Below are 25,011 nucleotides of genomic sequence, written 5' to 3'. Positions count from 1 at the left end.
GGCGTTGTTTTTCCACCGACGATTCTTCCACAGGCAGTTTAATATTATCATTATGTGCCCGCGCTCTGATGAATATAAATTTTTCCGAATTTTATCGTCGTTACAGCCGCTCGCGACGTATTATTTATTTAACGCGTTGCGAGAGAGATCGGGGGGGGGGGGGGTCGTTAATGCGAGCGCTCGCGTTATTCCTTGAATTACTTATCGTAATGCACGCAAAAAGCTTTCAACGTCAAAAACGTCCGCCACTGCTGCTGCCGCTGCATTGATAGAAAAATCAATAAAGTTTATCAAGCTGTATCTCTCGCTCTCGGTAATCTGTTGCATTAATTATTCAATAATTTGCATCCCCGCCATTTTATGAATAATAAACGCGCGAATTTACATTCGATTAGCGGATACTCTACGTAAATCCGACGTCTGCCCGTTTGTTTATAACATAAAATCGATGCTTCGCGTCGAACAAAGCCTGAATTTCAAGGTTGAACCTTATAGGTACTTACTCTATCTCGAGGCAAACGAACGACAACGCCACCCCGGCGTTTCCGCTCGGCTCCTCCCGAGGAGATCGGAATCGCGCGACGGACAAAGTGACAAAGGAGGTAAATAATTACTTCCTACGAGGCTGCTCTCCATAAATCCCCCCTTCCACACAGCAGCGGTGGCAGATCGAGGAGAGCTCCGCACACGCCTCCTTTCTTGCTTCTGTGCGCGCGCGATGATCCTCCTTTTTTTCCATCGCGCAGAGGACACCCTGCAGCGGCGCGATTGACGTTTCGTCGGTTTCCTTTTGCGCCGTTTAGCGCCGCGCGCGCGTTACGCTTTATCAGCGAAAGTTTTATTGGGGCCATCGTCCATATACTTTCCAGTCGTAATGCGCGCGCGACGAGAGAAAGAAATGGAAAGAGGGAACTAATGTAACTTGGCAAGTCCATGAAAAATAACTTCTCCCTCTGATTTGATACTTCAGTCGAGAGAGAGAGAGAGTCGAGTTTTCGGTACATCTTCTCGAGCCGGAAGCGCAAGTTTTTTCATTATAACTTGCTGCATAATCATTAAATTAGTTTTTCAAAAAGCGCAAAGTCAACGCGCTCTCTCTTTCTTTATTAGGGCCCCGGCGAGTTTTCCGAGTTTCCCGCCGAGAGAGGGAGCAAATGTTGACGCTTGATTAGCCGTGCGGTAAGAAAGGGTGGAAGAAGCTCCCGATATCTATAACGTTGAATTTAGTCGCTGTGCGAGGCGGCCTCAAAAGTCGGCGCATACACGCTTATCGACCTCTTCATCGTCGTCGTCGTCGTCGTCGCGTGTCTGTATTATACCCCCGAATGCACAAACACACACGCACGTATACGCGCTGCGTCGAGGAACGGCTTCTTCTTCTTCTTCGACTTCCGTTTTATCGGCGGCTCCGCCTCTTCTCTCCACGCACTTTATTTCCCTTGGCTTCTCTCAATTTATTTGCGCCTTTTTTCCTTTCTCTCGACCCCTGCCTCATTGCCGAGAGCTGCCCCCTCTCTCTCTCTCCTCCGCGCGTTTTATCGCGCTCCTATATACATCGTATTCCGATTTCTCCTTTTTTTCCGCTTCGGACTATCTGCATCCGTTCTTCTTCGCCCGCCTTAATCGATCTCGCTACTTTCGCCTCGCTCGCCGCATTTATATTCCGCTAAGGAGTTTATCGCTCTCTCGCCTCTTCCTCGGTTTTTGTTTCCGCGCGCGCCTTCTGATGCGGTAAACCTTTTATCCGATGCTTTGCTTTAATTTACTTTGTCGCGGGGAGAGATATCGATTGGGGGGAATGTCGTATTTTATTTCCATTGTATATAGTATAGAGCATTGAATACCTAATGCAACGCTGTCTAGAGGTAATTTTCAAAATTCGTCGCGACTGAATTATTCAAACATAACCGCTTCAATACCTAATGATTTTTCATTTTCTCTGTTGCAGGTGAGTTAATAATTCCCATCAGCCGCTCTCGGGTTCTTAATGCGACCTGTCGCTCATCCAGCGAGTGAGTGAGTATATCGAGACCTGAATCTGGCGGAAAAAGCCGAGCTGCAGCAGTAGCACATTGAGTGTTCAGCTTTAGCGGAGTGAGCCCCTCGGCGCTATAAGAAGGCCAGGCGCGCACAGTATGCACGGAACGCGAAACACCCTTTACAGCCCTCGGCTCGCGCGAGTCTGTCTGCCTGTGTATGCACACGTGCCCTGACCTCCTCTCTCAGTCTCTGTTTCTGCCGCGAGTAATCTTGAGGTCCCGGCTCGGTGTTGTGTTAAGCTGCTAAATACTTCAGGCCCTCTGCGCAGGATCCAGCAGTGCCTTTTGCCGGCAGAGAGAGAGAGAAAGACGAGCCCTTCGCTCTTTCTCTGTCTTGGGTTATATGGCTTGTTTCATGCGGACAGACATTCTTTCCTCGAGTAATTTGGAAGGATACGGCGAGGGCGCGACTGCTACTTTTTTATGGCCTGTGCGTTCGTTTGTCGTCTAACCTGATTTTCGGGGGAGCCTAATTAAACGCGGAGAGGAAAAAGATTCACCGCGCTGTGTAATGGTGAGCCGTAAAAGAAAATAGTTTTGGACTGGCGTTTTATAATCCGTCAACGGAGACGCAAGATCCCCCGGCTTTGAATCACACACGGATCTACAAATTAAACTCCAGCTCCCTGTTGTTCTATACCGAAGAGTTATACCATCGCGATGCGAGTGAGCCGCATTCATCGCGGATTTCTCGTTGCCTCTCTCGCGCTGTCTAGAGAAAAATAAAAATCGCTCTCGCCGCGAAGAAAACACACGCGAAGCCAGAAACAGCGCTCTCTCTCTCTCTCTCTCTCTCGCTATCATCCCATTACTTTTATTAGCCTGCAATTCAAGCCCGGGCGATCGCCAGGCCAGATGTCAACTCTCGTTAAGCCGGAAAAAGCGGCTCGCGGAGTGGAGGAAGCCAATCGCGCGGTATGGTAGAGAATAAAAAGAGAGAATGAAGCCGCAGTCGAGATTACAGAAAGGAAGGAAAGTAAGGTACAAAAGGCGGTGGCATGTAAATCAAATCCCGAGATTACGTGAGCAAAGCCCCGTGTTGCTGTGGCAAGAGAAGCTCGATAGAATCGTCGACGTCGTTGTGCCACTGATGCTGGTGGGTGTAACGACTCGCGGGAAAAAGCGCGACGACATTGCGCGCAAAGAGCAAAGAGCGAGACTTTAATGAAACGTTCTATTATTAGAAAAGTCTAGTGGCCGGTTTCGCGCGCTCGTTTCCGGAAATCGCGCAACAGTTTCGATTGGCATCTCTTTCTTCGCTCGTTTCCCCCCTCCCTCCTTCCACCGAGCTTTTCTCTCCACCCTTTTCTCTGCTGCTGCTGCTGCTGCTGCTTTCCTTTATCCTCCCCCCCCCTCCCTCCCTCTCCCCGTCGGTCTGAGCTCTCGAATTCAATCTTGTTATATACTCGTATTATTTCTCTTCTCATTTGGGGCCCTCGTTTCGTTAATCCATCCGCCGGCGCTGTATAATCTCTGTTTCGTATTATTGCCTTTACCTTTCTTTTTGGGATTTCTCATCCATGCTCTCTCCGAAGGAGGTTTGAAAAAAAAGAGAAAACGCGAGCATCTCTTTTCCCGGTGACCCCGCGAGCTATCGGCCGCGGCAATCGGCTCAAAGCTATACACACATCAGAGCAGTGCACACACATGACACATGAGGCGAGATAGGATCCCGCCCAACGGAGCCGGTATGCAGTACTAGCGCCGCTGCAGCGCACGGAGAGAAAGCGAGAGAGATAGAGAGACAAAAGGGCGGGGCAGCAGTATGAGACTGGCAACGTCGTCGCCCTCGGCGCGACAGCGAAGCTCGGCCACATTGATAAGCGGCTGCTCTCTCTCTCTCTCTTGCTCGCGAACGACGACGACAGAGACCGAGCGCGATGATCCTTCTGTTTTAATAACGTCTGGCACACTGCCCTGCTAATGTCTCGTGCGGACCTTATCGTCCTTCCGAGCTTTGCTCTCTCATTCTACTCTCTCCCCAACGCTTCCGTCTGTCGCTCTTTATTTTGCGCTCGCGCGCAACTCGACGTGAGTGTGCGTGTTTGTCTTTGGCTCTCTATCTCACTTTCTCCGTAGCTCCCTCGCGGAGACCGAGTCTGGCACTCGACGAGATTTCGCGATTCGCGCAGGAGCTTTTCTCCCAACAACTGCGACGGCGACGACGACGACGACGCTTTAACAATTAACTCGTTTCATTTCTCCCCCGCCGCCGTGTCTTGTTCGCTGATTTGTTTGTTTAGCTCGAGAGGGAGTGCGCAGCGCAGTCTACGGGAATTAGCCCATTGAATTTTCAAATACGCCCGCGCGTCTGAGCTTGCGAGATATAATTCAGAGAGAGCGAGCTCCTTTATTGTGTGTGTGTGTGTGTGTCTGTCGGCGAGGATTTCGGATTATCGTTCGTTACTCGCTCTTTTTTCCACCCGGCCGACATTCGTTGCTTATTACCTCCCTTTCTGCGCTTGTTAGTCCCGTTAATTGAATGTTTCCTCGTTCCATTTTCGCGAGATGCGCGCGAACGATGCTGCAAAAAAGAGCGAGAGAGAGAGAGAGAGAGAAATCTCCGCGATCGTAATTATTTCTCTCGAAACGGAATATTATTTTGCGCACGCGATGAGCATTCCCTTTTAATTAAATTCCCATCCGTTTGATTGTTAATTTTACCAATTTCACCTCCCACGTCGCGCGTACGCGAGCCGATCCTGCTGCACACGGAACGAAAAGCAAAATAATACAAGCTGCATTCGCGAAACAAAGCGCGAGAGGCTTCGCTCCGTCCCCTCGATAATTCTTCATTTATATTATGAAACACCGCCTGGCCAAAAAATAAATCCGTAAAGCCCGCCGCTGCCACCGCCGCGAGAACAAAGGGATGTATGGAGAAAGCGGAGAAAAATCGTCGGCTAGAGAGAGAGAGAGAGTAAAATGCGTCTCTTCCCCCCGAGAGCTGCACATAAAGCAAAACATTTTCGCTTCGCCCCGTGCACGCGAAAACACAAGACGCCCACCCCAGCCGGCTCTACCCCATACGTTCGCGCATACGGATCCTTCGTGCGTACGTTGTATAATGAAATCACGATTGCACAATAAGTTTGAGAGAGCGAGAGGCCGGCACAAAGGCTGAAAAGCGATGAATGCGCGGGAGAGAAGGCACCCTTCGCGGGATATCGTTTTGAAAAAGATGGGAGCGGAATTTCGTTACACGACAGCGCGGACGCTGATTGGAGAGTATGAAATAAGCTGAAAAATCTGAGAGTGCCTGGGGGCGAAAATAGAACTCATTAGCGGCGATGATCTCAAGGCGGAGTAGCTCCGCGCGCACGGAATGTATAAGCCGAGAGAGAGAGAGAGAGAGAGAGAGAGAGAGAGAGAGCATATTCCCAGGGCTTTTCCATCTTCGGGGATTGTATATAGGGGATATCGCGCTACGCTGTGGCGACGACGACGGATTGGCTCGGGAACTCGATGAGAAACCTTTCTCTTGTTCGCTTTTCATCGATAAGCCTTCGGAGAGCTGAAACCTGACCTCCCACCGACAGCAACCGCCTGCTGCTGCTCCACATCTATCGCCTCGTCGTCAAGACCCGTCGTTATATTCTAATACTATCTGGCGTCTTGCCATGCCGACTTCTTCGCCTTTGCCTCCTCCTTTTTTGCCCCCTCTGACAGGCTCTCTAATACCCCGACCTCTTCCGCGCACTGTTCATCGACGACGGCGCCTTCCGCGATGCATATTTCTCGAGAATATTATCTTATCCCGAAATTCTCTCGCGCAAAGTTTGATCACTTCAACTACACAATCTCGGCGCGCGCGTCAGCCGAGTGCTGCAATTATAAATGTTATAATCAGAACGTAATCGTCCTGCGCGTTCTCACTTTATACTTGGGAGCGAGTTCTCTCGCGAGACGTTCCCTCGAGCGACTCGCGCACACATACATATATACGAATCGGATAATATCTCGCGAGTCTTCGTTCGCGTTTAATTCGAGTCGCACTGCCGAGTATCGCAGGATTTAAATGTTGCGAATGATTTGTGCGAGGCTGCTATCCTTTCGTACACACACACACACACGCACGCACTGTATAGCCGACGTTGTAAAGATGTTAGCGTCAAGGCCTTTCCCGTCGAGGACTTTAACTGTTCGAGGCAAGCTGTTATGCTTAATTGTTACACCTGTTCTTTCTCTCTGTAGTCGCTCACTCGTCGTCCTGCAGTAACTGGTTTTTAAACGCGTCGCTGTGTCCGAGGAGTCTCCTACGTCGTTCGGACAAAAGGCGAAAGGACTTTAATTTGGCAGAAATTCGCGCAGTCGTGGGAAAAAGGTTCCTTTTTAATTGTCGACTTCTGCGAAAGCGACTTTTTTCCCGCACTTCCATCAGGGTATTAAATGCATATCGAGAGCAATCCTCCCGAAGCAATCTTTCATCGCCGAATGAAATCGCTCCGAAGTATTCCAATAGAAGCGGCGCTATATTGCAAAAATACGAGACGCCGAATGTGTACGTACATACACGCGCACATCGCAGGCACGGCAACCGGGGCGGAAATTCATAAGCAGCCGAAACTTTTAGCCGACAAACTTTCAGCTCATATCCCCTCGCACAGCCCCGGCAGACACGTGCCGCTGTGTTGCACGAAAAAAAGAGGGCGAAGGCGTACACACACGCGCGAGGCGCAAAAAATTCAGTCGGAATTGAAAATTCAAATTTCTCCCGAGAAGAGAGAGAGACCCTAGCTAAAAGTGACGTCTCGCAAATTAAGTTTTTTCTTTGGCCTCGAGATTCCTGTATATCCACGTATACACGTCGACCTGTCGTTGACACATTTTTTTTCCGCCCCCGACTCCACCTGTCTCTCCTTTTTATTATCACTTTCGGCTGGCCCGCAAAGCAGCAGCCTAGAGAGAAGGAAGGGCGAGTCCGACCCTGTTTCAGTCAACGCGAGCCGAGAGCTCCGCAGATTTCGCCGATCAGGGGAGTAAATGAGAGGGAAACTGACTGGAGCCAAGTGGAAGAGGAGACCGGAGGCTTGTACCTTATTTTTTCCATACTCGGCTCTCGAGCGACGTAGGTTGGAAAAATCGTTATTATTGTGTCCCCCTCGCAATTTTTTAACGCGTACTCTCGAAAATGAAATGGCGATTTAAAGGATAGCTTGTAAAAAATTAATTCCGAGTGTACAAGAGGCGCGCGCTTCTATCCCAGCGGAGCGAGAAATGACATCGAAAGAGTGAATTTTCATTTGCATTTTTCATTTTTCGCAAAGTCTAAATGCCCGGCGAAGAAGTTGGAATTACACTTAACTAACTTTACAAGTAACTTTACAAGTACTAATCTGTACAAGCGATGGTGAGGCTCTCTTTTGCTCTCTGCACGGAAGAGCGACTTTTACCGGCGCTATAAAAGGACGAGTTAGCTCGTTAAACTTTCCCTTTGACTCGAAATACAGTTATTGAATTTGACGTCGAGTGAAATTCGAGTAATCTTTCGAGGAACCGAAGCCGAGGAAAAATTCAGCGGGAAAGTAATTTTCCCGCAGCGGCAGCATCTTTTTTTCTGTGTGTTGCGTGTGCGCGCCTAAATGGGAGGGGGCAAAACGGGAGGGCGGTCGAAAATATCCCAAGGGACTCGTCAGAGCCTGGCGAGCGCAAGTTTAGTGAATGATTCAGCTTTCTCTCCCGCTACACACCTCCCCCACGACATATTCGCCGTTGCGCGCAATTCCTCCCGTACACACACACACACACTCGCTTGTCCCTCCGTTAAGGGAGAGAAAGTCGTCGAACGTTTCATACTTGCGGACTGGCAGGCGCGCTCGTCTCTGTGTATGCGTGTACACGGCCTTGAGGAGAAGGAGAGCGAAAATTACTTCTGTCGACATGTGTTTACGGGCCGTCGCCACCGACGCGCGGCGTCTGCTCCTGACGTAGCAGCGGCGGTTTTCTTTTGATGATCGCGCGCGAGACGCACCAACACAGAGTGTATCTGTGTGTACACGTACGCTCGCGCTTTTTGCGCCGAATCGTTCTCCCTTTTTCCGCGCGGCGCCGATGTTACAGAGCAGCAGCAGCAGCCGTATACTAAAAGCTGCTCCGGCTTTGCGGCCATTTTAGCCCCTCGCGATTTTACGCGCAGGAGTACGCACACCGCCGCAGCAGAGATTTCCCGCAGCGGTTCTTTTGTTTTTACCTTCTTTCATCCTCTCGCTCGCAGCTCACTCGGACCACTTGAGTTCAGCCGACGACTAGTCGAGAGCCGGACTAATCTCGAATTAGAGATATCCGCTTGCCGCGGCTAGTTTCGAAGCGCCCGATGAGCTGCGAAACGCGGTTTAATTTGAATTGAAAGTGCTAGGAGTAGAGGGATAAAGTGCAGCGCGCAAATTAATGAGGTACGTGGTACGATGGATCGAGGAGAATTTGATGGGGACGAAGAAGAGCTGGTCGAGAGTTTTTTTTTTCGATTCATGCACTAGTACGGCGAGATTGCGCTGATAACGATGTATTGAAAATCGATAGGAATTTTTCCTCCGGCCGTGGAAAGGGCAGCTATACGGAGGATAATTTTAACAGCCGAATGCGAAATAGAATCAAAAATCCGGCGAGCATGAAACTTGAAATTTCCGCTCCGAAACGGGTACAAAAGGGAAGTCCATCTATATACTGTGCAGAGAGAGAGAGAGAGAGAGGGGGCGGGCGTTGACTCGGGCGCTCGGTCCATAGAGTCGAGGAAAAATCAATAAAATTCATTGACGGGCAAATTGAATCGAAAATATACGTATATCCTGCTCGCGCATAGCTATAGCATATACAGTGCATACAGCGTCGGGAGATATAGCTGGAAGTATAAACAATGTGTAGCGATCGGTAAAAAGCTCGCCATTAGCGAAATCGCGCGTGTCCTTGTAAAAGCAGCGACAAACCGACGGCCGACAGAGCATCGGCCTTTTTGCAAATCAGAATAAACAAGTGCCTCGCTCCGCAGCACCGAGAGCTTTTTTCCATTAATTTCGTCGCGCTGTGCGCTCGTCTCGTTTTTCGCTGCAAGCTGCGCGCGCTCGTAAAATCGAGAGCGCTCGTCGCTCCCGATTTCCGGCCAATTGCTGAATTTCAATCAACAAATCGGGAGCGGCGATTCGCTGAAATATTGGAAGAGTCGCGCGCCAGATATGCGCGTACCGGCGGGGGATAAATTTGCGAGGAAAAAATGTCGCTTCTTTAATTATTTTCTGCTCTCCCGAATATCCGCGACCCGCGTCTCTTTGACTTTCAAAGACACGTATCGATACTCTTGTTGCCGGCCGGTTGATTTAGATTTTTTGTTGTTATTCTTGTCGATGCACACGCGATGCGGTTTTAATTAAAAACTGATCGCGCGCGTGTGTGTGTATGTGTGTTGTATACACGTGGAATTTTGTTTCAATAACCTTACGCACAAAAGCCGCGATAATTTGCTGCTGCTGCTGCTGCTCTTTCCGATGAATAATCATTTGGAACGGCAACGAGAGCCAATTTGGCATTATATACAGTGTAATTTACATTGATACACGGCATATTCGTACTCTCGATTCCAATCTCTAGCATGAGGCCGATCGAGAGCCCGCGCACGATGCGTATTATTTGGACAAACGCAAATTACATCTCATCGTGCGCTTCTGATATGTTCGCGAGCAAATACATAACGTGCGGAGAAATTAAAGAGGAAAATTCTCATCCCCTGGCGTAGTTCGCAGAACCGAAAATACCACTCGCCAGCTCGCGGAGCAGCTCATTCTTCCTCTCCAGTGCTGTCCCTCTCGTTTCATTCAGCTGCGGCGGCAGCGAGAGCTGAGCTGGAAAGAGCTCCAGCGTATAGAAGAGAGAGAGAGAGAGAGAGAGAGAGAGAGAGAGAGAGAGAGAGAGAGAGAGAGAGAAACGAGCGAAGCTCGAAATTAACCGCAGCGCGAACTGCCGACTATTTCTCCATTCTCTCCCTCGCTTGCTTCATCCCCCTCTTGCAATCCCTTTCCGCTGGTCGCGCGACTGCAAGTTTTTCCGGACCGCCGAGGTGCTACCTACTCGTCATTCAATGGCCGGAAGCGTAATTAGTTAATTACGAGCAAGTGCGCCGCACTAGCTGCGCTGAAAGCACAATGTCCTTTTCTTCCATACCACTGTGCGATCGGATTTTCTGCGTATATACATGTAGCAGGCTTTTTCCATGTAAACATTTTGCGCTTCGCGTATGCGCCAACCGAATATAACCGAATATAATACATTTCGCGGAATTAATCAATGCTACAGCTATTATTACGTAAATATTGATGATTGCATAATTTACACACTTCTTCATCGCCCCTCCATAAATACAATTATAATACATACACACGGACCGAGCTAAATATTGCACGCGATACGTCGAACGCGTATAAATCAGTCCGAAAATGCGCGCGAAGAAAGATTAATTAATTTCCGCTGAAATAATAACCCACATAAAAGCACACTGTCACGCGTCCTATATACGAGTGAGAGAGAAAAAGTTTAAAAGGTCGTCTCTCTCGAACTGTGTATAGCCTCTCGCGCGCAAAGAGCAATAACGTCTTATTCTTTCTGGCGGTTTTTTATTTAGCCCCTTTTCCCTCTCTCATCTCGAGCTTTATTCTCTTTCTCGCTGCCGACGCGGCTTTTTTTTGTTTCACTTTCTCTATATACAATATCGTCGTCGGCGGCGGCGCGCGAAAGTAGGGGGAGAACTCGGCCGAGAGAGAGAGAGAGAGAGAGAGAGAGAGAGAGAGAGAGAGAGAGAGAGAGAGAGAGAGAGAGCAAAATCGATCAGTCCGCACACCTTTTTATCGCCTCGGAGAATTCCCCCGCAGATATAGAGGCCCTAATTTCTGTTCAATTTGTCGGCTGCTGCCGATACGTGTTGGCGTTCGCGAGAAAGTCTCCCTCTCTACTCCCGCGGCTATATTGTATACGGCAGTGCCAAGGCGTTTTTGAGCCGGAGAAAGACCTATAATGCGGGGAATTGGTTTGCGCCTTTTCTTCGCGACCCGCCGCCGCCGCGGGGAAAAGTACTTTCTGTATCTCGCTTCAACGCCCGACAGTTAGTTTGCCGAGGTCTCGGCCCGAGACATGCCGGACACTCGCTCGCAGCGCGATACGTACTACTGTGCGCAGCAGAGGAAATTTCGCTGATAGCAAAGTGGGACGACGCACACTCCTCCGGCTGCTCTACTGCTGCCGATGACACTGATGGATTCTTTCGCTCTCTGCGGCTTATTCTTCGCGTTTCATGAATAATAGCTGTGTATGGTACACGTATGCTCGGGGTAAAACGCGAAAGCCACACATCGAGTCTCCCGAATAACGAAAACGCTATGCTCTCGATTTTATTTTTTCGGCGTAGGCAAATGTTGTTGCCGATCGCATCTTTGAAGTTGACCTCTGAAGGAAAATTCGACTCGCGGCCAAAGTCTAATCCGGAGAGCTTTCGGGATTCCCTCTGTTTCCGCACGCTAATGTACAGAGGTGAAATTTCGCGGGTTTGGCAGAGCTTTCAAAAGGATTGGGAGAGAGATAGAGAACGACTTTGAATGAAAAACAAAGTCGCACAGAGCATAAACAAAAAGTTCGCGCGCGACTCCTACGCCGGATTCTCGAGTGCACTCTTGGCATTCGCTCGCATGAAAGACATTATGCGGCTGAACCGGGGAAAGTGGATGTAGGCGGCCATTTAAAATTTAACACCCTCGCGCCTGGAAAAAAGGAGCGAAAATACACGCGGCTTTGAATGCGCGGCGCTTCTCTTTTCCGCGAATTTTCACCTCGTTTCTCTCTCTCTCTCTCACACATGTCGCGCATAATCTTATAGGTATAGCGAGGGAGTAGGATTGTGCAACAGCCGCCTCAAAAGGTACTAACGACTCTCTCGCCTCAGTCCTTTATATTCCTCCGGCTCGTTGCGCGTCGTCGTTCTTTTTTTTTCACATGCACGCATTCGCTTTTCCCCCCACGCCCTAAGAGCGCCTCTACTCCTCTCGGTCTAGCTACGAGGAGCCAAGTACTCGCGCGACTCCCTTTAACGAACGCCGCGACGAAATGTAATATACGGGATATATATACGTACAGCTCTCTGGCTTCGGGTAATTTTTCGTGTCGCTTTGTTATTTTTTCCGACCTATATCACTCCGTCGTTGCTGTATTTTATTCTCTCTCTCTACCCGCCGTCGAGTTTGCGACAAAGATCTCTCGCTGACAATGAGAACTCGCTCTAATTAAATAGAATTGCATTAAAATGTTCATTAAATTGAAACTGGCGGCTGCAGCTTTTTTACACGGCTCGAGAAGCGTAAATTTTTAAATTAATTAAGAACGCGCTGCAACTCTCGATGGAAGTAGAAACACTAACTTTAATGCGCTGTAATGTGGTTTTGCTTCTGGCTTGAAAAATTAATTATCCGACGCTGACCTGATTTCCCGCGAGCTGTACAATGCTGATCTCGATGCTTCATATATAGTTAAACGGAATATTTCAATAAGTTTACGAGTAAACGAATTTATCATGCGACGTGTGTTTGCAAACGTCGCGCGGAAAACGAGCCTCTAATTACGGAAAAAGGACAACCGCGTTGCGCGGAGGGTGTATGGCGAAAAGAAGGAAGGGTTAGCCGTCCGTCAAAGAAGAGCGAAAGAAAAAAAAATTAAGAGCAGCCCTTGCTTGCTGCTCGCGAAAACGAATTTCCGGGAGGACGCTCGGAAAGAAGACGCGTGCGCGCAGGGGACAAGAAACGAGCGGTGAAAATAATGCAGGAAAAAGGAAAAGAACGCGCGCGCATCCGTGGATAAAAAAGGGCGCAGCTAGCGGGGCACAGCATCCTTACTTTAAACATTCCGTTTCGGCGTGTAAAGCACACACGTACGAGGTCACGAGAGCGCACGCGCTGCGTTTGTTGCGTTACACGGGCTGCGCAAACGAGTCTCTCTCTCTCTCTCTTTCTCTCTCTCTCTCTCTCTCTCTTCAGCGCTCATTAAAATCGTCGCATCTTTGACTCGCTGCGCCGCCTCGCAACCGGCAGGCAGCTATATAGAAAGCGCGGAACTCGACTTTCCGTAAATACCGCCTGGACTAATCATTCCGCTAATTAATTAGACGTGCCGCCAACGCTGCTCCAGTTTCTCGCCCGCCGGATTCCTCCTTTTTTCCCTGTGCAGCGCGGCCTTTTTCATCGTCGCCGAGCAGCAGCGGCTTCATTGAATTTTGACTCCCGTTCGATATTTAAATCGCGAGCGGGGGAAAAAAACGCCGGGAGAGTTACACTAATTTGCCACCGACAGCCGCATAGAGGAGAGAAAAAGGCGCGCAATTAGCCGATAGAAATCGACGCGCTTCCATTCAACCCTCATTACGAGCCGAAGCGCTCGACGCTGCAGTTTTTACCGAATAACGCTGATGCGTCGACTTTTTTCACGCTGCATATAGCCGCGAGGGGAACTATCGATTCGTCGCGAGCAGAACCTCTCGAATTTCGGAATCGATTCAAATATTTGAATAACCCAGTTATGGCACTTTCTATCCCTCTCCCGCGGCATCATCATCGACGTATGCGCGTGTATCTGAAAAAAAGTGCCCGAGCTCGACTTTTTATATGTTTAAAACCCGCCGCGCTTGCGCATACGTGTGTTCCATTTATCGGGGAATTTTTTTAATCGCTCCGAACGCGATATTTAATTCGACCGGTTCTCGTTGGCGGAATCCGCGCTCTCGTCAGCGCGATAAAAATTGAAAATCCGGGAAATTAATCGGGAGTTCCTGGCGCTCCGATGAGCGAAACACACTCACACATAGGAGTCGGTGTGTGTAGCCATACTCCGATGAAATTTCCAGAGCGGCGCGTGCGTCGAGAGAAAAATTCCTCTGGTTATTTTGCCGCTGCCAGCAGTGCATGTAGCGCGACGCATCATGCGGCTCACGCGCTGCCCATTCGTTTGATATCGGGGGCTGCTGCTGCTCGCTCGTCGAGACGCTCTTTCGTCTACTAGAGAGAGAGAGAGAGAGAGGGACAGGACCATGCATGCATGCATGCGTCACAACGACGACGACAGGAGCCCCAGGGGCGCGGCGCAACCCTTTTCTTGCGCGCGGCTGAATGCAAAGCAGCTCACTCCCTCTCTCTCTCTCGAGCTCTGAGTAAACGCGACTTCGTGCGCTGTGCACGGCCCGCTAACTCTCCTCGTCGACGTCGACGTCATTGTTCTTTTTTCTCTATCCCTCGTATGTTGTACCGCGAGTTCTACAGACGACGCTGTGACCGAAATTTTGCATTACACTCTCGAGACCCTCCTCCCGTTTTTAAGCTGTTTTTAATTCGATGCCGTGCAGCCTCAGCTATTCTCCTCGTTTTTTTTTTCCTCGGCGTTATTTACTCGCGCTCGAGTGATACGCGCCCGAGATTCTTTGATGCGAATATACGCACCGAGTGTGTCCGAAAGATGAAAGCTCCCGTCGTGGTATTTCGCCTAATTTCGTTTGCGCGTATCTCCAACGACGTTTCATTTAGTTCGAAGCCAGCTCGTTGTGAAAAACACACACGCGCAGAAATAATAAGGCTCCCTTCATTGTTCATTTCTGAATGGTAATGGCTCTGCCGGCAACGCGCCCTTAGCATATGGAAATCCGATTGTTATATCCGTTTGTTAGAGCCTGCCGCCCAACAATGATTCCCCAACGACTCGACTCCCTCTCTCAGCGGTAGAGAGTATACAGTCTCCTTCATTCATCTAAAACGCCCGAGATGTGTATTAAGAATCCGCGGCGGCAGCCGGGAAAAAATCGCAAGAAAATCTCAAGAATTTTTCCGTCACTCGCATTAATACACACGCGCACACACAGAGAGCGAGAGCTGCAGAGCTCGGGACGAGGGAGAGCGGAAGAAAATAGAAAGCCATTCCTCCCCTATTGTTCTTACGAAACAATGCGCCACTGCGCGACGCCGGCAACATCGGCATTTTCGCGACGACTACTAGGGAACGCGAGGGAGAAGAGGACGCGCGTCCCTTCCTTCCTCCCGGTTCGCGCCTCTCTATAATGAAAGTAGTAAGCGCTTCTCCAGTGTGTACACACTGCGCGCGCGGAAAAGCCATGAATCCCTCGTGGAATTCATTAGGTTGAATAAGAGAGCCGCGGCGGCGCATCATCGACGCGACGGAATAATTATGCACCGACACGGCGGACGCATCATCTCTCTCGCTGCTGCAGTCTCGATATTCAGCGAATTCAAATTTCAAAGTGTATCCGGCCGAAGGAAGCCTTCAAAGTGGCTTAAGCGACGAGAGGAGAGGCGCCAAGGGGGAAAGAGCTAGCCGAAGCAGTAAGACGCTGCAGTTTTCCCAGCTCGGAGAAATTTTCCTTCCAAGCGTATATAGCAGCCGGAACTTTGCTCCTGCAGGAGCGGATGAAAAGTTTGAAATTAAGTCGGCTAGCTTGTATGGAAAAGTGTACCCGCTGCCGGGAGCCAACTGATCCGAGATTCTTTTTAGATAAGGATACGAGATTTTCAATTACGATTTCGCTATCCGGCCGTTTTTCGCGCCTCGCCTATTTCTTTTTCTTTTTCCCCTCTGCAGGGCCGCGCTGGTCCAGAAAGTCCGACAGAGTTATTTTCAACTCCAAATATGTATATGCTCGTCCACTCGATTAATACACCAACTTTATAGCAAAACACAGTGTGGCGGAAAATCGATATTCAATGACAATTGGCAGATCAGCGCAGCGCAAACACTTGAACGCTCGGGTGCATCAACCCGCCGCGCTCGATACGCCAATTGATATTGCGCTGGTGGGCGTGTGTCTCGTTGACCAAAAATTTCCATTCGTACTGTCAATCCAGAAGACAAAGATCCGAGCTCTGCGTTCGAAGCCGTTTGAATATGCACGACTGGCTGAGTAGATCGAGTATAATTAGATATCCAGCGCCGACGAGCTTTCAAACACGCCAATCCCAAACCGGCGGCATTTAATTATTCCAAAGCATCGATCTCTCGCCAAATCGGTAAAAAGAGCGAAGGAACGACCAACGCCCGGATTTATCGAACGAAAAAAAGACACCAGTCAACATAAACTAATTGCATTCGCGCTAAAACATCGCCTAGACTCACAATCCTCTCTCTCTCTCTCTCTCTCGCTCTGTCTGTCTATCTGGCCCGAGCTCCGGTATATACTATACATAGCGAACAACAGAGGCTCGCTTGCGCCGTTCGTGTAATCGTAGAGAGCTTATATTGACAGGCGCTCGGTGGCGCGTGTGCAGCTCTGTGTCAGTGGATCCCAGAGAATCTGCGCTACTGCGAACGCTGCAGGAAGGTTAGCGGATTGGCATTCGATAATTAGTCGTGTTAGTTATGCCGAGCCGTTTCTCTGCCCTCCCCCCCCCCCTCCCCCAGACTTCCGGCCTTTGATCTGCGCGTATTAATCACATATTGACTGCTGCGAACAATCCCATCCGCACACCGGCGACGCGGAAACTCGATAAACGCGAGGGCAAATAAGAAACAGCGTTAGCTCGGCTGCTGCTGCTGCTGCGATGGAAAGAGGCTCGCGGTCGGTAAATAAAATATATCGTTGATGTGTCCTCCCAGACTCCGAGTACACACGCGGTCGGGCTCTTCTCGCTTTGATATGCCAGCTCGTTATTCGTTTTAAATTTTCTGCCCTTTTCAGTCGTTCGTACACACACGCGCGCGCGAGGTAAAATAAACGATACGAGTACGAGCTTTATGTAACCATTCGACGCAGCCCCTCGTTAATTGTGCGGAATCTCGATTAAAATCCGACCTTTCCAACTTTCTCGAAAGCGAAGGAGGACCTTTTTCCCTGCGATGGAGCGAAAGATGCCTGTCTGCTCGTGCAAACAGCCGACTGTATATCGCGATATGCTTTATTTTCGGTTCTATTTACACATTGTTACACTTGAAAACGCTGATTGCGAGCAAACAAACAATTCCGCTGCGCAAACTTCGGCCCTCTCTCTCTCTCTCTCTTAATCAACGCAGCTTTTTCGGCTCCATTGGTCGCTCGCGCTCATGAATTTTTGAGCTCAACAGCGTAAGCTTCTCTCCATGGAGTTTGCGTTTCAGTAGTGGCGTCTGCGCCCGGGGCTCCTGTGTCGCCGCGGCGTGTTTTTCCGCGCGCGCGCACAATAATTACCCGGCCGACGTATGCGCGCATGCATATACATGTATATAGAGAGACGCGGGTATCATAATGCGTTAGCAACGGCGGCGGCGGCGGCGGCGGTATAGAGAGAGCGTGCGCGCGAGCCGTGGAATGCAAATAATTGTTCGGTAGAGCCTAGAGTACAGCGAGAGAAGGCGGTGAATGTACGAAGGAATGTAAATAGACTCGACTCCTATACTCTCCGCGGTGTGCAGCGCTGCTGCTGCTGGTCGTTCCTTCTTCCTTCCGTCCTTCCTTTCCTCTCGCATTTCATTCGCTCGACTCAGCGACGACGCTGTAGCGCTTTCTCTCTCGCTGATCCTTTTGTGCATATAGCAGCGAGCTTTTGTCATTCTCCGCCAGTGTGTGTCTATTGTGCTGCGAAAAATGTTCGCGCGAAGACGCGACTGTTTTCTTTTTTGGAATGAGAAAAGCAAAATTAATTCCGCGCAGCTGGCCTCGAAATCGGAATACGGACGCGAAAAGCTCCCGGGAGCAAGAGCCGCGGCGAATTACGTGTTGTTCTTGCATGATGAAAGAGTAAAACGTAAACGCAAGCGGTGGTGAACGACCGAATCAATTATCGCAGGGCGATTATACTCCCGCGTTTGGCATTGACATTCGCTATAACCCAATATAATTGAATCGAGTTCGGCGTAATTGTTCGAAACATGCAAATTTAACCCACACGCGCTCCGACATTTATTCCGAGTGACATTGAAAAGGCGTCCTATACCGTGTCTATATAATACGATTCCCGGCGTTGGCGGTCGAGGTAGAGGAGTGTATGTGTAAAAACTACAAGAAAGCGAGGGAGTCGCTACGGCGAAGAGGAGGGCTCAGCCGCCTTCTTTCCCCTTTTGTAGGAGAGCTCGCGATTTGAATGCACAGCGTATGAACGGGACTTAAGTCCACCCGTACATGTGTGGGTGTAGCAGCAGCTCCTTGAATCTCGGATTACGCGTCTCTTGCCTTTCTCTCCGTAGAGCTATACTCCGCCGCCGCCGTCGTCGTCTGGAGAAAGAGCCGATGAAACTGCTGCTGCTGCAGCTACCGGAGATTTCGCCAACTCCGAGACTCAAAGTAGTTTGAGTCGCGAAGAGCCCCCTCGATTCAGATGAATTTTCCTCCTTTGCGGAGATTCGAGGCTCTATATTTTTTTATGCGCAAATTCGGGAGAGATCATCGCACAATATTGAACGTGTGCTTGAATTTACAGAAGCTGCAAACGATCGGCGAGGACTTTTGCGGACTGGACGTGAACACGCCGCTGGGCGGCCGAGAGCCGATGACCGCCGTGCCGGTGATCACCTTCGACAAGACTCTCCTGACTGCAGTCGCCGCGACCTCCACCAGCGACTACACCGTCGTCTTCCTGGGAACGAGCACGGGACATCTCAAGAAGGTGAGTAGTTTCTTCCAGCGCGCAACGCATTCTCTCTCCCTCTGCACATCCGCGCGTCCCTTGACCTCCATTATAATCGCGCGGCTGGAACTGGTTTCTCGGAGTCTACGTACGTCGAGGCTCGCGTGTGCACAGGACGAGGATTACGTTTCCCTCTCTGTCTGAAAAAAAGTCCACGAAATCTCGTCGTTTTAAATATTCTCGCTGCTGAACGTTTAACTTTTTCCCTGCGAGAAACGCGATTCCACGTGGGTATACGTGGCGTATAATTAAACGGAACATTTTTTCCCATCTCCATGGCGGCGGCCGGATTAAAAAAAAAGCGAGCCCGCGGAATGATGAAAACGTGTAGCCGCCAGAAAAGGAGCCGCTCTCTCGCGACGCCGGTATCCTAAACGCGACGTTGCACACGGACTCGTTTTGTCGGAAAAATCTCTCTCTACGCTGGCTAGATCCAAGATCCTGATAAAGCGCTCTCTTTTCGGGAAAATTTATTGCGCGCGACCTTAGCCCCCTTTTTATTATCTCTTCTCGAGCTTCTCCGCTGCGTGTGTCTCCATATTCCCCTCTTCGTTATATTCAACCTCTTTTCCGAGAGAGCATCAAGAACGAGAGCAAGCGAGCGAGCGGGAGAACGACGTTTTGAAAAATTCGAGCCGCGCGTATATGGAAATTTCTCGCGCTCTCGCTGGCGCTGAATTTCTGTTTTTTTTCTTTTTTCTAGGCCGGTTTATGATGGCGACGCGCGCGCGGCTATGCGAAGCTCTCGGAATGTAAAAGCGAGCTTTTGAAAAAGCGGGATCGTTTAAACGTTTTATTGAATGGCTTTCAAAAGTATTCGGAGAATGGCCGGGAAAATAAAAGCTGCTGCTGAAAAAAAAAACAGAGCACAGTGAGAGCTAGCTAGCTGCATCGTATTTCCATTAAATTTCATTCCCGGCGCGGCGTGTATATATAATCCCGCGACGGCGGCGGCGGCAGCGCCGAGTCATAACATGCAATTATAATAAGCAAACTTTGCGCGGCTAAAAGCCTGCAGTTATCAAAATCTCGTCTTTCAACTGCGCCGACTCTCTGTACCGCCGCCGCGGCAGCTGCTGGGCTCTCTAGTAGTGGATATTGAAAGTTTTTCAATAAATTTTCGTTTACCTGCGCCCGCGCGCACACATCTTAATAACGAAATTTGCGGTCGCTCGCTAAACGCGCCGGGCCCACAGCGCGCGTAGTATACCCATCGAGTCAAGTGGATGGAAGCAGCACTGCCAGTCGAGTCGAGTTTGCGAGTTGAAGAGGCACAAGGCGGTGCCCCGCGATCAATAAGAAAATGCCTACCGCCGCCGCTGCTGCTTCGCTTGTAATTCCCGCGGGATTATGCGCTTATTAATAATAATCGAACTCCTACACCCGGCCGCCGCAGTGGAGCTGCTAGAGAGAAAGAAAAAAGCAAGGATTTGCGCTCTCTCTCTTTCTCTCTCCAGGCTTTTCTATTTTATACAAGCCAGCGGCTGAAAATTTATCAGTAGCGGGACTGCATAAAGCTGCGCGCAAAGTTTTAAGATCGCAGCGGGGAAAATAATTATTACCGGGGGAAAAGTGCTGGGGCGCCGTTATCGCGCCGCGAGTTTTCTTCCCGGGCGCATGATCCTCGCGGGCAAATTAATTAGGGTCGTCGGAGGTCGAGCTACGCGCGCGCGATCGCGAAACACTTGATGCACGCGACTGCAGCCGCAACTTCATAATCCACCCTCGGGCGCGGCCCCTGCAGCGCGTCGTTATTTCTCCTTCCGCCTTCTTCTCTCCCGCCTCTATCACCTGTCCTTCTTCTTCTTCTTCTTCTTCTTCGTTCCTCCTCCTGATCCTCCTTTTGTTGCTAATCGAGTTTCACCGTTATGTCGCTTCGCGCACGCGCGCGATGTTTGCGTTAAAACTTTGAGTTATCATACTTTCGAAAAAGTATCATTATCTACCACCACCGCCGTCGTCGTCTCTTTTCTTCTCGCGAGCGGCGCGGATCAAAAAAATAGACTATATACTCGGCGGCGGTGATTTAAATTTTAAATAAGAAACGCGCGTATTGTGGGCAAAAAAGGAAATCCCGAAGAATGGAAAAAGCTTGCGGAAAAAGGGTGTCGCGAAAAAATCAAGGAGATTCGATAGAAGAAGGAGCTGGTGCGCCTGGGATATCGGATAGCGTGTTTGTTTGGAAATAACCGGACGACACGAGGGGAAAAATTCATCGGGCGCGGCTGCCGTTGCACTGATCGAATTTCTCGAATTTCTTCGCGATTCCGTTTTCTCCAGACGCATACGTATGCATACGGGCGAAGCTTCTGTCTGGCGCTTCTCCGCCTGGAATCAAACGGTACACTGTGCGCGCGACGTCTCTCGCGATCCTTTTAAAAACGGCCTTTGTGGTTCAGCCGCTCGACGTTGATTTTCACGTCTCCAATACGTATACCGGAGCAAGTGTATCGATTACTGATCCCGTCGGGTCGCGTACGACAGCGATAGATATCGAATGACCGGAATATATTTACTTTATATTCATTCATGCGGAGTTGGAAAATGAGATACTAAATATCGAATTCACAGCCGCCGAGAGAAAGGGATAGGTTCTTGGCTTCCGCGACACATTCCATCATAGCGAGAAGCTCCGGCGTAATCTCGTTTCCCTCGCTGCCCGAGCTCGGGGCACCTTAATTTCGCATTATTTCGAACAAAGCTCGGCCGTGTCCCCGTGATCCTCACGCAGCCGTAAGATATATTCCGGAGAGCAGAGAGCGATTCGCATGACGTCGCCTTTAATCCGCCAGCGCTTAAGTAATGAGATCGACGCGCGCGCTCCACTGCTCTCGCACAGGAAATCCACGACGCTCTTAATCCGATCCCGGATAAACATTTTTCGCCGCGCGGCTCCTATATCATACACTACTACGCGGAGAGAGTCAAACGCCGAAAATCGCACGAGATAATTAGCGGCCGTGTGTATTGAGAAATTCTCATTCGCTCTGGATTTCACGCTATGGAAATATCCGCGCGTGCGTGCAGCTCTCTTTTAATTGGTATCTCATTAGGGTCAGCAGCCGCTTTGAAAAGCTGATACCCTTTTCCGGAACCCCTTGCTCTCTCTCTCTCTCTCTCTCTCTTTCGATCATTTCGATATCGCGGCGCGCTGTAGCATATAATACACACCGAGAGGTGTAAGCCGATACATTGTGAAAGCCGTAGTCGCCGGGAGAGACACACGGGATTAGAAAGGGCGAGCGTCATTTTCTTTACGCGCTAATTGTCAGCGTTCGTTATGCATTTATCCGCCACGATAGCGGATCCATATAGACGAGCGCAGCGAAAATGAAACTTGCATTAAGCTGATAAAAAGCAGAGGCAAGATACGTCAAGGTGCGCAGCGCGAAGAAAGACGAAGACGAAGACGAAGAAGAACGAGCTGCTCGAAAGCGAAAAGCAATCGAAAAGTGTCAACGGCTCGGGCTCTCGCGGATATGAAAATAAAGCCCGGGAGATATATCCCCCGGCGAAGATGGCGTCCTCGATAGCCTCTCTCGAACGAGAAGTGAATAGATGATTTCCGCGCGAGATTCGCGAGCGTATAGCAGAGCGGCAGCAGCAAGGGCCGAGAGGAAAAAAAGGGATGGATCTCTCGAGCTTTTATATATATATATATATGCGATCCGGTTGCAGCTACAGCAGCAGCTCCTCTTTTATCAGCGCTCGGGCGCGATTCTTCTCGGCTACCACTGTGGTGCCGCTGCTGCTGCCTCCGAGTTTTATACACATGCAGAGACGGAGCAAGCGGTATATACGGCAGGGGGAGCCAGATAAGATTGCGCGCAGATAAGCGTCCGATGCGCGCCACCGATAACTTGCAGCGTGCGCGTCTCTTCCTCTCTTTCGAGAGGCATACTCTCTGTACGACGGGCCTGAATTTTTACGCTGCTCGCACCGATTGATTTAGATGCGGCTGTCTGCAGGTGGATCGCGAGGGAGAGTTATATATAGCTGCTCGAAATATCGCAAGAGTCGCGAGGGTCCGATTGGATTATCTTTCAATTTTTCCTCTCGCGCAATATCGACTCCGCGCTCGTCGAGGCGAGGGCTACTGCATATCCGATTGTAATTGCTCAACGCGAGCATCGGAGCATATCCCGTAGCGCAATGCATATTGAGTAATTCCTTATCGAGGGCCGCGCGCGTGCAACTCTCCGATGATTGATACTTGTCGATGCATATCGGCCCTCCTCAATGCGCACGCGTCCGCGATTCGTTGCGAGAGACGAAGAAATAATTCGGTTACACGGTAGCTCGCCGGACGGCGACGTGTGTCTTTTACGGCAACATCTTCGGGAGCTGCAGGGCAAAAAAAGAGGCTGCTGCCGCGATGAATCGTGCATTCGTGCGAGCGGAAACAAACACGGAAGATAGCAGAGCATATAGGAGGAAGAGGCGCTACTGCGCACGTTCCGAGATGAGTATCTCTCGGGCGACCGAGAGAGAAAGAGAAAACGGAAAAGAGGGAGGCGAAACTTTTTCGTTGATCATTGTAGTCTCCGATGGCCTCGCTCTCGCCGAAAAGGCCTTGAGAGAGAAAGAATTTGCATCGGTAATGAACGCATAACGGGAACACGCGCTGCGTAATCCGTCATAACATTTCGTCGGCCGTGTGTGCAGTGCACGTAAGTGCATGTCTCTCCGGTCAAATAAGGTGTTTCCGCGCATGACCTTATTCTAGGGGTATGTAATTTCAGCAAAGCGGTGCCCAATCAGTCGAGCGGCCGAAATTAACTTTCTTTGCGCACACAGCCGGGTTTCGTCAAAAAGAGAGCAAATTGCGGGACCCATTAAAATTTACGTCTCTTTTACCGCGCGCGAGACATCGAGAGGGGCCCTCCCCTTCGACGATGATCGCCCGAACGGCGAAAGTAAAATGCGCGAGAAGCGCGCAATTATCGATATTACCGCCGCGCAATTTTACTTTTCGTATATTCCTACAGCCGGGGCAATATTCACATAATGAAATTTTATGTTTTCGCATGAATATTGAACGGCTCGCTGTATTTACGCGCGTAAACGTTTCCTCTGTTATTTCGAATAAATTTTCAATTCTCCGCGCTCGCTACGAAAAATAAAATTCGAAAGACAAAGAGAGGGACTCGCGCGCACGTTCCGATAGGTATCGCGTAAGCGCAGCAGAACGGAAATCGAGACAAAACGAGGAAACATCGCTCGCCGGATAAAAAGGAGAGAGAGAGAGCCTGCAGCAAAGACGCGTGACTCGCTTCGGGGCTCTCAGTATCGCCGTCGGCGAATCGCCAACCCCTTCTTCCCCCTACTCCTCTCTCTCTCTCTCTCTCTCGCTCTCGCGAGTTAATTATATTGTAAGTCGCGGAGAGGAGAGCCGCGGGAGCACGAGGGACCTTCGGGAAAAATCGTCGGATGCTTGAGCGATCGGCTCGGCTCTCTTTCCTTACTTTTTTTTCTCCGACTCGTTTCGCTCGCGCCGTTTCTCTCTTTTTCCCCTCGTGTGTTTCATTGGCCCTGCGAGCGCGCGATCCCTCGATGAGAATCGTGCACGAGCCGAGTCGGCCGAGGATAGTTTGCACGATTGCTCCGCTGCACGAGAGAGAGAGAGAGAGGGCCGCTGCTTTATGGTGTTTGTTAATCAAAATGGAGGGTAAATCGTGTGGGTATGTAGCGCAGGCTTGTTTTCTTCTTATTCCTGTACAGCCGGAGCATTTATATACGGTTCGTATTTTTCCCCGCCTGCAAATATTAGATCCGGCCCTCGCGCTCGCGTGATAGCAGCGGTGCTTTTTTTTTGGAAAACCGAGGATTTGTCGGAAAAATAGGGAGTCGGCTTTCACGAATTCGGATGGACGGATCTGCATTTTGCGGTATTATTACACGCCGGAACGTGAAAGCAAAATAAGTCATTTTTACACGCGCGTGCCACATAAAATGCCGCAGAGGTCGACTCTGTGCGTGTCATTTGAATATCGCACCCGCGTATCAGCGGAGATAACATTTTCGAAAAACCCGCCGCGGCGACTGGTTTTTCCTACATTCCGCAAATTTTTTCAAGCTATCTGCAGTGGATCATCAGTTTTTAGAGAGAGAGCGCGCTGCGCGGATTCGAGGTTTCGCCGTATAATAACATTTTTGTTTCTACTAGGAATGAAGGCGCGCTTCGCGCGCTCTTGATTCTATCTCTGTCTAATAACACTGGTAGAAAATCTACCATAAGTGTTGGGCAGCACACTAATGTCTGCTAATATTCTATAAGCATGTAACATGTTACTAAATCCCTCAAAACTATTTTTTAATAAATATATTAATAATGCTCAATGTCGTCATCATTG

At 49.9% G+C, this 25,011-nt stretch overlaps 1 protein-coding gene across 5 annotated transcripts in view; it reads left to right on the top strand.

The window, feature by feature from the left end:
- The window catches only part of LOC100116811 (plexin-A4), a 176,867-nt gene that overhangs the window by 105,063 nt on the left and 46,793 nt on the right, over positions 1 to 25,011 (top strand). For all 5 annotated transcript variants that reach the window (XM_008206574.4, XM_032597499.1, XM_031924382.2 and 2 more), the window contains one exon: positions 18,452 to 18,637. In XM_008206574.4, the coding sequence (XP_008204796.2) occupies positions 18,452 to 18,637 (186 nt within the window). The remainder of the gene's footprint in view (positions 1 to 18,451; positions 18,638 to 25,011) is intronic.

The sequence above is a fragment of the Nasonia vitripennis genome, chromosome 2, assembly GCF_009193385.2.
Source record: "Nasonia vitripennis strain AsymCx chromosome 2, Nvit_psr_1.1, whole genome shotgun sequence".
NCBI classification, from domain to species: Eukaryota; Metazoa; Arthropoda; class Insecta; order Hymenoptera; family Pteromalidae; genus Nasonia; species Nasonia vitripennis.
Note: the sequence above shows the minus strand (reverse complement) of the source record. Positions and strands in the feature narration are given on the sequence as shown.